The following is a 13551-nucleotide window of genomic DNA, read 5'->3' as shown; positions in this document are numbered from 1 at the left end:
AAACATAAAACAAAATCAAAAATAGTGACTAAAAAAATTAAATCCTTTTTAAAAACACTAAAATCAAAGGCCAGTTTCTGTTAAAACTGTATTTCGATGAATAATTTAAATTAAAGTTTTATGAAAAACACATTTATTAAACATATTTTTTTTATTTTCTTACCTTTTTAAGATTTGAACAAAATTTAAACCACCATAATTACAATTTCTCTTGTTTGGATTTCTCAATTTTATTTTAATGCACTTTTAAAATCAGTAAAGATTTCATTTTATTAGATTCTCCATGTAAGGTATTTTGTTAGTAAAATTTTTGGAGAATTAAAATGAACAAAATTTAAAATTTATGTTCATAAGTTTTCTGTTTTATATCAATACAGAAACAAACCATTTGAAAAATCTCTCTCTCTCTCTCTTTTCATTTTTACAGATACCTCCCGCACCGGGGACAAGTTCGAGACCATGTCGCAGAACACCGGCTACACCAAGTACATGCAGCTGAAGATCCGCAGCGTAGGTCCAGCCGACTTTGGCTCGTACCGCTGCGTGGCCAAGAACTCGCTCGGCGAAACAGACGGCCTGATCAAACTGGACGGTAACAACACATTTTTGGGGGGAAATTTAGAACTTGAAATAGGTTGATGCATTTTCTAGTACTGGCCTTAGTTTCAACCTCAGCATTATCTTGTTTTTGTTCTTTCAATTTATACCCCAATACATCACTCCACGTGTACTTGAGCTTAAATTTCCAGTGGTAGATAAATCCCGGCCACAAAATGTGCACCATTTCGAAACAAAGCCCACATAATACCTTGACCTCATTGAAGGGGAAACGCATCAACCCGGTCAACCGCAGTCGGTGGCCACACGACCAGCATCAACCCGGTCGTCGTCGATCAAAAAACCACATCAAGTTCAACCAATTTCGTGCCCATCCTACTCACCCTCCCCCAACGCCCTTGCCGAAACAGCAGTGTTGCCAGATCGATAACTGATACCTTTTCTCGTTTTCCAACGCCATTTTTTTCTCTCTTTCTTCTTTTAATTTAAATGCAGAAATACCAGCGCCAACGACAATATTGACAACCGAATCACTTTATAACAATCGATCAAAAGGTAATTTAAATGTAAATTTTAAAATAAATTTTCATTTCACTCCACTCCACTCGAACGCTCTCTCGTTGTCGACGCGCGGAGGCGCGTCAATCGATACCTTCCCTTTCACGATTCAGCTGCCGGGAGCTGCCGGGAACGTGGTTGGCGTTAACCAGTAGAACTTTTCTCTTTTGGAAGGTAGTTTACGTATAAATCAAAGGCTGAAAGAACTAGGCAGTAAAACGTAGAAACGATCGCAAATTCTAACTATAACTCCAACTCTAACTTTAACTCTAACGCTAACGCTAATGCTAATTCTCACTCTATTGATAACTCTAACTCTAATGCTAACTCTAACTCTAACTCTAACTCTAACTCTAACTCTAACTCTAACTCTAACTCTAACTCTAACTCTAACTCTAACTCTAACTCTAACTCTAACTCTAACTCTAACTCTAACTCTAACTCTAACTCTAACTCTAACTCTAACTCTAACTCTAACTCTAACTCTAACTCTAACTCTAACTCTAACTCTAACTCTAACTCTAACTCTAACTCTAACTCTAACTCTAACTCTAACTCTAACTCTAACTCTAACTCTAACTCTAACTCTAACTCTAACTCTAACTCTAACTCTAACTCTAACTCTAACTCTAACTCTAACTCTAACTCTAACTCTAACTCTAACTCTAACTCTAACTCTAACTCTAACTCTAACTCTAACTCTAACTCTAACTCTAACTCTAACTCTAACTCTAACTCTAACTCTAACTCTAACTCTAACTCTAACTCTAACTCTAACTCTAACTCTAACTCTAACTCTAACTCTAACTCTAACTCTAACTCTAACTCTAACTCTAACTCTAACTCTAACTCTAACTCTAACTCTAACTCTAACTCTAACTCTAACTCTAACTCTAACTCTAACTCTAACTCTAACTCTAACTCTAACTCTAACTCTAACTCTAACGCCCAAATCTCAAATCATCCTCAATTCAACTTCTCTTTCATTGTTTGAGCTTCACGCCCTCCTTACAGCTTTTGCTTTCGATTTCGCTTAAATTTTCTTCAAGTGACTACAACCCAAAATTTACGTCATTGATATCAATAAATTTCGTGCTTCGAGTAGGAAGAAGTTGCGGAGGAGGTGACACTGCTTTCACTTTCCAACCAAGGCAAATAAAGCGAAGAATCCCAAACTGCCAATCATAATTTTCCATCGGCGGCGTTCAGCTGGAAAAATCCCTCCCTCTCGTTTCGCCCACTCAATCTTTGATGGTTTGGACAAAGAGAGAGGTGTCGATAACAATCAATATTAGCTTAGCTGGAAGAGAAGGGAATCGCTTTGTTTACCGGAAACCCTTTTCCGAAAACGCTAACGCTAACGAAAGTGTGACAGTGGAGTGGAGTTCTTAAGAAAGTAGCGATTGTCCTAGGAGATAACGAGTGCCGTGTCTCGGACATGATAACCGATCTATTCATTAATCATATTTTATCGTTGTTTCGTTTTGTTTTGTGTAACTTGAAAAAAAAACTACAAAAAAATGTGACAACCCTTCACCAGGACGGAAAGCCAACAAAAAGCTCGACCCGATGATGGTGGGAGATTACGGCGTCGAGGAGTGGAAGGAGAATGGTGAGTAGATATACAAGATTTAATCGTTTTAACAAAAATATTTTATGTTTGCTAGAAGTCCTTTAATAAGATGCCAAATTGCAACCAAATTTGCCTAATTTTACAATCGGATTGTTGAAGGATTGGGTCCGTAAGTTTAACCATTTTGAAAAAAGAAGAAAAAAACTTCCTTGATTGCTGTGCACCCTTAAACTGGAAATCTAGCTTAAAAAGACAAAAAAGACAAAAAAGACAAAAAAGACAAAAAAGACAAAAAAGACAAAAAAGACAAAAAAGACAAAAAAGACAAAAAAGACAAAAAAGACAAAAAAGACAAAAAAGACAAAAAAGACAAAAAAGACAAAAAGACAAAAAAGACAAAAAAGACAAAAAAGACAAAAAAGACAAAAAAGACAAAAAAGACAAAAAAGACAAAAAAGACAAAAAAGACAAAAAGACAAAAAAGACAAAAAAGACAAAAAAGACAAAAAAGACAAAAAAGACAAAAAAGACAAAAAAGACAAAAAAGACAAAAAAGACAAAAAAGACAAAAAAGACAAAAAAGACAAAAAAGACAAAAAAGACAAAAAAGACAAAAAAGACAAAAAAGACAAAAAAGACAAAAAAGACAAAAAAGACAAAAAAGACAAAAAAGACAAAAAAGACAAAAAAGACAAAAAAGACAAAAAGACAAAAAAGACAAAAAAGACAAAAAAGACAAAAAAGACAAAAAAAGACAAAAAAGACAAAAAAGACAAAAAAGACAAAAAAGACAAAAACGACAAAAAAGACAAAAAAGACAAAAAAGACAAAAAAGACAAAAAAGACAAAAAAGACAAAAAAGACAAAAAAGACAAAAAAGACAAAAAAGACAAAAAGACAAAAAAGACAAAAAGACAAAAAAGACAAAAAAGACAAAAAAGACAAAAAAGACAAAAAAGACAAAAAAGACAAAAAAGACAAAAAAGACAAAAAAGACAAAAAAGACAAAAAAGACAAAAAAGACAAAAAAGACAAAAAAGACAAAAAAGACAAAAAAGACTAAAAAGACTAAAAAGACTAAAAAGACTAAAAAGACTAAAAAGACTAAAAAGACTAAAAAGACTAAAAAGACTAAAAAGACTAAAAAGACAAAAAAGACAAAAAAGACAAAAAAGACAAAAAAGACAAAAAAGACAAAAAAGACAAAAAAGACAAAAAAGACAAAAAAGACAAAAAAGACAAAAAAGACAAAAAAGACAAAAAAGACAAAAAAGACAAAAAAGACAAAAAAGACAAAAAAGACAAAAAAGACAAAAAAGACAAAAAAGACAAAAAAGACAAAAAAGACAAAAAAGACAAAAAAGACAAAAAAGACAAAAAAGACAAAAAAGACAAAAAAGACAAAAAAGACTAAAAAGACTAAAAAGACTAAAAAGACTAAAAAGACTAAAAAGACTAAAAAGACTTAAAAGACAAAAAAACTTAAAAGACTAAAAAGACTAAAAAACTAAAAAGATTAAAAAGACTAAAACGACTAAAAAGACTAAAAAGACTAAAAAGACAAAAAAGACAAAAAAGACAAAAAAGACAAAAAAATAGATGGGTATCAAACGAGGCAAAAATTTTTATGCGTTTTCAATTTATTTAAGAATTTTTTTTATCAATTCAACAAAATCCACAAAATACCGTATTTTAAAAAAAATATTAAAATTTTCAAAATTTACAAACGAACGTTTCAAATGAAGCGAAATTTTGTTTGCTTTTTCACTTCATTACATTGTTTATCTAAAAAATATTAAAATTTTCACAATATACCTTTTTTTCAAATACTTAACTTTTTCAAATTTGCAATATGGGTATCAGACGAGGGGAAATTCAGTATGCTTTTTCACTTAATTAGAGTTTTTTTGAATACTAAAATTTTCACAAAATAACGTTGTTCGTGCAAGACGGTATTTGTGTCCGTTCCATGTGTTTACTTCTGTACCTTTTCGAGAACAATAAACTTATATTCTGCCTCTTCGCGCGCTGACCACCGTCCGAGACGGTTGGCTCAGCAGTCAACTCAAACGATTGTTTTATTTCTATTCAATTGGAGATTCTACGCGCCTGGACAACAACAACAACACAACGTAGGGAATTCGAAGTCAGCCTCTGGCTGAACATTGGTGCCGTGACGGAAACGATTCTGAGGAATCCACAACCCAGGTGAGCCGTGGAATCAGTGGACATCGACAAAATGGTGTCCTTAGCAGCACTTCTCGGCGTTCCGGGTAGTCTCAGCTGCACATATCGCCAGCAACCCGATCGTCAACGGAAGAGCGAGTGCCGTGGCTGAGGACCCCTTCTGCAACACTTCTCGGCGTCCCGGATGGTACCCGCCGCAATCGTAGCCGACGGGCCGGACGTCAACCGAAGAGCTTGTGCAATGCAGAAGGTTCTCCGATGTTCCATTCTTCAACCACCACGACGACCAGCGAAGAGCACCGCGAAGGGGGCAACCATAAGCGACGTAGCTGAACCTGTACTGTGATATGAGCATTAAGAATTTAGTCAGTGTTTAGTCTATTTATTAAAAACGTTCGTTTTGGTCCGGGAGTATGTTCGTGCAAGACGGTATTTGTGTCCGTTCCATGTGTTTACTTCTGTACCTTTTCGAGAACAATAAACTTATATTCTGCCTCTTCGCGCGCTGACCACCGTCCGAGACGGTTGGCTCTGCAGTCAACTCAAACGATTGTTTTATTTCTATTCAATTGGAGATTCTACGCGCCTGGACAACAACAACAACACAACGTAGGGAATTCGAAGTCAGCCTCTGGCTGAACAAACGTTTTTTCGAAAATACTCAAATTTGCAAAATTTTCAATACGGGTATCAAACGAAGCGAAATTTCTTTGCTCTTTCACTTTATTATAGTGTTTTTTTTAAATACTAATTTTATTTACAAAATACCGCAATTTATCCAAAGTACTAATATTTTCATAATATGCATGTTTTTTACCATAACAATAATAAAGTGAAAATGCATTCATAATTTCGCTTTCTTTGCGATTTCCGAAAAATATGATTTTTTGTGAAAATTTGAATGATTCAGCAAAAAACTAAAACTGAAAACGCATATCTCAAGCTTTGCGTGGGAATTCATGCAAATTCGAGTACATTCGATGAAATATGGTACTTTGTGAAAATTTTAGTATTTAAAAAAACTCTCAGAAAGTGAAAAACCATACAAAATTTCGCTTCGTTTGATACCCATATTGCAAATTATGATTTTTTTTTTGAAAAAATACGATATTTTGTGAACAATGTTGAGTATTTATAATTTTTAACTTTCTACATTTTCGAAAAATATTTTCTTGGTGAAAGCATTAACAATTAAACACGATTTAGTTGATTTTGGAAAGATTAAAAAAAAATTTCGGTGAGGTTATCGCCGGAAAAATAATCGAAATAACGATAACGATAAATTATCTTGCTGTTTATCTCTTTTGAAGTTAGCATAAAACAATTGATACATTTTTCTTTAACATTTGAGATGAAAACAATATTTCATGCCTAGTAGGTATGTGATAACGTAAAGATTCGCCTCAACCGGTTTAAACCGTTTTTTACCGCATAACTCTCCCAGTTCAAAACCGCTTACTTAGTAACGCTTCAAACCGGTTGCACAGCATTCGTACAATTATCAGCGCTCAGTCTGTCGTGAACCTTCAGCGATCACGCCAAAACAACGATGCTCAAGTTACTTCTACCTTTACTAGCAGCTACAGTACTTTTGAACGGCCGAGGTTAGTCTGAAACTTAAGATGCAAATCAATTCTTGGAATTTAATCGCTTTGACTTCTTTCTACAGTCTCGGTGGCCCTGCGGCTTTCGGAATTGAGTAAGTTCAAGTTGTTCAAGATCTAGTTTGAGAAAGTTTAAAGTGTTTCCGTTTCCCCCCAAGAATGCCAGCAATATCTGGAGCAGAACAGCCGGCGCACGATGGGCGCTGCGCTGACGTTCAATCCGGACATTTTCGTCGTAACGACCGTCAACTGCTCGGACAGCGTCGATCTGATCGTCAACGGTGAGGAGGCGGGCCGGGGAGAGTTCCCCCACCAGGCGCTGCTGGGGTATTCGGACGGCGGCGACGGGTACGAGTTTCAGTGTGGAGGATCGCTGATCAGCGATCGGTTCGTGCTGACGGCGGCCCACTGCGGGACTCCGAGGGTGGTTCGGTTGGGCGAGCACAGCTTGAGCGACGAAGAGGACGAGGAGGACTTTGAGGTGGGCGCGTTCTACAAGCATCCCGGTTATACGGTGAAGGCTTCCTACAATGATATTGCGCTGGTGAAGTTGGTTAGGGGTGTTGATTTCTACAACTTTGTACGACCGGCGTGCTTGTGGACCAGTACGGAGTTGAATATATCTACGGTGATCGCGACTGGGTTTGGGCATACCAAGTTTGGTGGGTTACTTTGGGATTTGAGTGATGATTCGTGGTTGAAAGTTTTCTTTGTTTCAGCTGGCAGTGGTTCGAATGTTCTGATGAAGGTACGGCTGATGTTCATGCCGAAGGCATCCTGTCAGGAAAAGTTCGAATTCGATAGACGGTTCAAGCAGGGCGTTCTGGACGGACAGCTTTGCGTGGGAAGTCAAAAGGACGGCAAGGACACCTGTCAGGGTGATTCGGGAGGACCGATCCAGACCGTAACGGACCCCAAGACGTGCATGTACCACATCGTTGGGGTGACCTCGGTGGGCACGAGCTGTGGCGCCGGCAAGGCCGAGAACATCTACACCCAGGTGGCCAGCTATTTGGACTGGATCGAGGATACGGTTTGGCCGGGACAGCGCGAGCTGGACGAAGATGATGATGAATATTGATCGTTTTGTACTCAATGTGGCAAATAAAACGCTTTAAGTAGAAACTTTGTATATTTGTATTGCTCAGTTAGTCATAATCATCCTCTGGAAAGTATATCACATGATCAGGGAATCTTTGGGGAGCAGTCCTTCTCTCCCCAGGCCACACGGTGTCCTCGATCCAGTCCAGATAGCTGGCCACCTGGGTGTAGATGTTCTCCGCCTTGCCAACTCCGCAAGACACCCCCAGCGAAGTGACTCCCACGATGTGGTACATGCACGTCCGACCGTCTGTGACGACCTGGATCGGTCCACCGGAATCTCCCTGGCAGGTGTCCTTACCGTCTTTCTGACTTCCCACGCACAGTTGCTCCTCGCGCACTCCAAGCTTGAACTTTCGCTCAAACTCGAACTTTTCCGCACACGAAGATCTGTCCCGTAGCTGCAGCCGAACCTTCATTAGCACGTCGGACGTGTTGCCAGCTAAAACATAAACTTCGTTACTTACAGTTCAGATAAAGATCTAGGAAAGCCTTACCAAACTCCGTCACCCCAAACCCAGTCGCGATCACCGAGCTCAAGTTCAACGGAACACTGGTCCACAGGCAAGCCGGACGCACGTAGTAGTCAAACTCCACCAGCTCAACCAACTTGACAACCGCAATGTCGTGATACGACGCCTTCACCGTATAGTTTGGATGCTTGAAGAACGCTTCCACCTCAAAGTCCTCCTCGTCTTCAACCTCACTCAAGCTGTGCTCGCCCAACCGGACGACCCGGGGAGTGCCACAGTGAGCCGCCGTCAGCACGAACCGCTCGCTGATCAGCGATCCTCCACAGCGGAACTCGTACCGCTTGGCGGTATCATTCACAGGATATCCGAGCAACGCCTGGTGCGGGAACTCCCCCCGGGCCGCTTCCTCACCGTTGATGATCAGATCGACGCTGTCCGAGCAGTTGCGCGTGGTCAAGGTTATTATCTCGGCGTGCAGAGACAGCGGTATCGAGAGCGTTGTTTTGGTGTTCTTTGCGAGGAATTCCTGACATTCTACGAGACAGAAAAGTTGATATTCGGTTTGAATTCAATTTGATCAACTTACTTCGCTCGGCTACTCGTTGCGTTGAGGCTGGGAATGAAAAGGTCGGGTAATCAAGCTGATAACGTACGCAAAATGAATCATCATACCCGGGATGATGCCGTCCAATGCAAAGACTAGATAGAGCAACAGACGAACGGTGATAGCTGTAGCAAGCATGATGCTTTCACCAAGAGCGTCAGCAGCTGACTGAGCTAGTGAATTTGAAAGGAGTTCGGATCATCCGCAAAGTGAAACAGGGTTACTCTAAAGTTTCTAAAATCTTCAAGTTCGTCAAGCACGCTCTCCCAACCACACGATGCGCTCAATCCAGTCCAGATAGCTTGCCACCTGGATGTAAACGTTGTCCGCCTTTCCTCCTCCACAACTAGCACCGGTTGAGGTCACTCCCACGACGTGGTACATGCACGACTTGGGGTCCGTAATGGTCTGGATCGGTCCTCCGGAATCCCCCTGGCAGGTGTCCGTCCCGTTCTGCTGACTTCCAATGCACAGCTGCTTGTTTTGGATGCCAAGTCGAAATTTTCTTTGAAACTTAATTTTTTTCACACAGGATTCCCTCTCTTTGATTTGAAGACGAACCTTCATCAGGTGGTTCGAACTTTCATAAGCTGCAACGAAAATCTAGTTAACGAATATCCAGTTTTTATTGAAACAAATGACATCACCGAAATCTAAGTTCCCAAAACCGGTCGCAATCACCGTGGTTAGATTCAAGGCCGTATTGGTCCACAAACACGCCGGTCTTACGTGGGAGGTGAACGAAACATCTCGTGTAATCCTCACCAGTGCAATATCGTCGTACGATGCGTTCATCGAATAATTCGGGTGTTTGTAGAACGCGGCCACATCGAAAATTAGGCCATCTCCTATCTCCCTCAAATCAAATACTCCCAATCGTACAACCTGCGGCGGTCCACAGTGAGCAGCCGTCAGCACGAATCGCTCACTAATCAGCGATCCTCCACACCGGAACTGATACCCACCAATGTGGCCCGTTTCGTTGCTGGCGTACCCGAGCACAGCTTGATGGGGAAACTCCCCTTCGCCGGCTTCCTCTCCGTTGACGATCAGATCGATGCTGTCCGAACAGTTGGGAGCTTTGAGGGAGATCGGTTCCGGGTCGATGACCAGGGGAGCAACCCAAAATGTTCGTATGTTTTTGTCTGCGTACTCCTGACATTCTGATTCAAAGATGTTCTTCTATTGGAATAATTTAAATTAAGGAATCAGAGATACTTACTGAGTTCCGAAATTCTCTTGGTTGATGCTGTGAAAATTAAAATTAAGCTTATTTTAGAACTTAATAATGAATAAATCATGCCCTAACCAAGGCCTATCAGCAGAACCAGCGAATAAACTAACAACGTTGAATACATCAGGCTTGGATTCACTGTGAGTTCGTCACTTGGAGGTTCACGATCGACTAAATGGCAAGCTTAGGTCGAACGAGCGTTCCAACTTCACCAAATTGAACCAATTGATGTATTGTTGGTTAGGTGAGCAAATAATATCAGCTCCGTTTACTGACATCAACTCCAAAAATGTTAAGTTTTGTTATGCTTGCTCTGAATAGTGCAAAATTACAAATTACAAATTACAAATTACAAATTACAAATAACAAATTACAAATTACAAATTAGAAATTACAAATTACAAATTACAAATTACAAATTAGAAATTACAAATTAGAAATTACAAATAACAAATTACAAATTACAAATTACAAATTACAAATTACAAATTACAAATTACAAATTCCAAATTACAAATTACAAATTACAAATTACAAATTACAAATTACAAATTACAAATTACAAATTACAAATTACAAATTACAAATTACAAATTACAATTACAAATTACAAATTACAAATTACAAATTACAAATTACAAATTACAAATTACAAATTACAAATTACAAATTACAAATTACAAATTACAAATTACAAATTACAAATTACAAATTACAAATTACAAATTACAAATTACAAATTACAAATTACAAATTACAAATTACAAATTACAAATTACAAATTACAAATTACAAATTACAAATTACAAATTACAAATTACAAATTACAAATTACAAATTACAAATTACAAATAACAAATTACAAATTACAAATTACAAATTACAAATTACAAATTACAAATTACAAATTACAAATTACAAATTACAAATTACAAATTACAAATTACAAATTACAAATTACAAATTACAAATTACAAATTACAAATTACAAATTACAAATTACAAATTACAAATTACAAATTACACAGCTTGATGGGGAAACTCCCCTTCGGCGGCTTCCTCTCCGTTGACGATCAGATCGTTACCCAAATTGCAAATTGCAAATTGCAAATTGTAAATTGCAAATTACAAATTACAAATGGGTGACTCTCAAACTTTGTCCTAAGAGGTAACTTTTGTCCCTGATCACGAATCCGAGTTTCACTTTTGAAAATTAAAAAAAAACGAGTTTCCATTAGTTTTTTCTGTTTTTTTTTCAAAATGGGTATCAAACGATAAGGTTTTTTTTTCAAACATTTCGAAAGTTAAAAGTACGTAATTATGAAAAAAGACTCAAAATTTATTTTTTTCACAACATGGGTATCAAATGATCGGAATTTTGTTATACATTTTAAATGTGAAAACATTTGCTGAAAACTTTAAAAAATTTCAATGTTTTTAAATTTATTAAATCCGGAATAAAAAAATACGTGGTTTTGTGAAAATTTTGAGAATATTCAAAAATATTTGTTAATAATGTATGAAAAAAATCTCGAATATTTGATACCAATATTGCAAAAAACATACTGAAATTTTGAGTATTTTATAAAAATATTATATTTTTTTTGTATTTTTTTCAAAAATACGTAGTTTTGTGAAAATTTTCAGAAATTTCAAAAAAAAATGTATGACACTTGAATTTTATTACAAAAACACGATCAGTTGATAACCATATTGCAATAACAAATATTTTGAATTTTTTTTAGAGTAAAAAAAATGCATTTTCAAAATACTGGATAAAACGTATTTTTGTGAAAAATTTCATGTATTCATAATTACAATGAATAGCTGCCATTATCCCGATTGCAAAACACTTTAAATTGTTGATGTTTGCATGATTTTTCAATCGATTATAGCCCATATAGCCAAAATCCCATAAGCCCTGTGCTTCAGTTATGCACGCCTCAGTTTTGCATCCCCCATATGCGGTGCTAAACCGATAAATGAGTGTATTATGTAAAATTTCCTGATTTGATGGCGTACTCTGAATTCCGAAAAAAAACGCAATATTCATTGAATAAAAATATAAAAATATTTACGAAAATTGTGAAATTTTGCGTTACTCGGCTGTCGTTTCGAATCTGTAATTACCCAGAAGGGTCATTTTTTATCTAGAACAAAAATTTTCATTTTAAAATTTCGTGTTTTTGCAACTTTGCAGGGTTATTTTTTAGAGTGTATTAATGCTCTACAAAGTTGAACAGCAGACAAAAACTAAAAATTTTATGCATAAACATTAGTAGCTTGAATGTTCGCTTCGCGAGTTATCAGAATTTTACGATTTTTTTTTAAATTCCCGAGCAGACGGAAATAACTTTGGAATAACATTTTTTGATATTTGAAAATAACATAACATTTTATGTTATTTTTAACAAGATTTGTTATTCGTCGTTATGATTTTTTTGTTATTGAATTGTTATTGTAATAACAGAGTAATAACATTTTGAGTTATTCTTCGTACAAATCTTTGTTATTATTTTTTGTTATTTTAACAACTAATCCGATCATCCCAATAACAGTTGGAGGTATTCTTCCATAACAAAAAATTGTTAATCCAAATTTGTTTTGGCTTTCAATCAATATCAGACCAGTAAAAAATTTTGTTATGATAACATATACTGTTTTTAAACTCTTATGCAAAAATGGATTTTGCAAGAATATTCCATAACACTTTTTGTTATTTTAACAGTGTTTGTTATTGAAATGGTATGACTTTTGTTATTACCGTCTGCCCGGGAAGGTGATAATTCTGACAATTTCGGACCAGTTTTTCGATTTTTTCACCCCTATAACTGAACCATGTGATAGCATTTTTTTAAAGTGTTCAGCAAATTTTGCATAATAATGATCTTTTGGAGTTTTTTTTTTGTGATTCATTCATTGCTGCTTGATAGATATTTTTTATTAAAACATTTTTGAGATGATCCGTATGTCGTTTGTTCAATACTTCTTGCTGCTGGTCAAGCTGAAGTTGTTCCACAATTTTCCGTCACAAATCGCCCACGTACCAAAACGGACCTTTTCGCGAAAGGGGCTCATTTTCCCGCCATCAAAGTCGCATCGCTTCGCTAAACCCGCGCAAGGATCAGTGATGGATGGCGAATTAATTGGACCAAATGGGCGTAATTAAATGCCCCGTCCTTCCCTCCCACGGTAATCTTCGCGTGTGCCAGGTTGTGTCGACATTTGTTACACGCGTCGTTGTCCCTCAACCATCATCATCAGCAGCGGCGCACTCTTCAGATGATCTCCTCCAAATGGGAAGTTGAGGGGGGAGTCCACCCACGCAATTAATTAGTAATTTCAAGTAATTTATGAGCTGCAAATCCCGCATCAACATTCGCCGCAGACCGGCTAACAAGGCTGTTAACAACAACCAGCAAAGGCAACAATTTCGCCCAATGAATATTACAGGGCACTCGGACGCTCGGGCAGTTTGGTGGGAATGGAAAATGAGGTTCGCGCATTAATGAAAAGCCACGTGGCCACTTAGATGATGGTGCAACACGAGCAACACAGAGCACGGGACTGGTAATTATGCCGTGGAATCTTTGGGCGCCGAGCGCATTTTCCAATCGAGTGACCACGCGCGCCGCACACCATCATCATCATCGGGGCTC

General features: G+C 37.4%; 3 protein-coding genes and 1 pseudogene across 3 annotated transcripts in view; 2 read left to right on the top strand and 2 right to left on the bottom strand.

Moving 5' to 3' along the window:
- Positions 1-13551, top strand: part of LOC120421281 (lachesin-like) — a 329464-nt gene that overhangs the window by 305835 nt on the left and 10078 nt on the right. The window contains exons 9-11 of the mRNA XM_039584474.2: positions 428-592; positions 1054-1113; positions 2657-2728. Coding sequence (XP_039440408.1) covers positions 428-592; positions 1054-1113; positions 2657-2728 — 297 coding nt within the window. The remainder of the gene's footprint in view (positions 1-427; positions 593-1053; positions 1114-2656; positions 2729-13551) is intronic.
- Positions 6298-7612, top strand: LOC120421283 (serine protease snake-like). The gene is made up of 4 exons (XM_039584476.2): positions 6298-6480; positions 6546-6575; positions 6639-7142; positions 7200-7612. Exons 1-4 carry the CDS (start codon positions 6426-6428, stop codon positions 7559-7561), a joined length of 951 nt encoding a protein of 316 aa, XP_039440410.1. The 5' UTR covers positions 6298-6425; the 3' UTR covers positions 7562-7612.
- LOC120421282 (serine protease snake-like) lies at positions 7600-8940 on the bottom strand. Its single transcript, XM_039584475.2, has 4 exons — positions 8727-8940; positions 8641-8667; positions 8079-8588; positions 7600-8023 (listed from the first exon to the last, which is right to left on the bottom strand). Exons 1-4 carry the CDS (start codon positions 8794-8796, stop codon positions 7629-7631), a joined length of 1002 nt encoding a protein of 333 aa, XP_039440409.1. The 5' UTR covers positions 8797-8940; the 3' UTR covers positions 7600-7628.
- Positions 8832-9268, bottom strand: LOC128092760 (serine protease snake-like; annotated as a pseudogene).

Source organism: Culex pipiens, chromosome 2 (assembly GCF_016801865.2).
Source record: "Culex pipiens pallens isolate TS chromosome 2, TS_CPP_V2, whole genome shotgun sequence".
Taxonomy (NCBI): Eukaryota; Metazoa; Arthropoda; class Insecta; order Diptera; family Culicidae; genus Culex; species Culex pipiens.
Note: the sequence above shows the minus strand (reverse complement) of the source record. Positions and strands in the feature narration are given on the sequence as shown.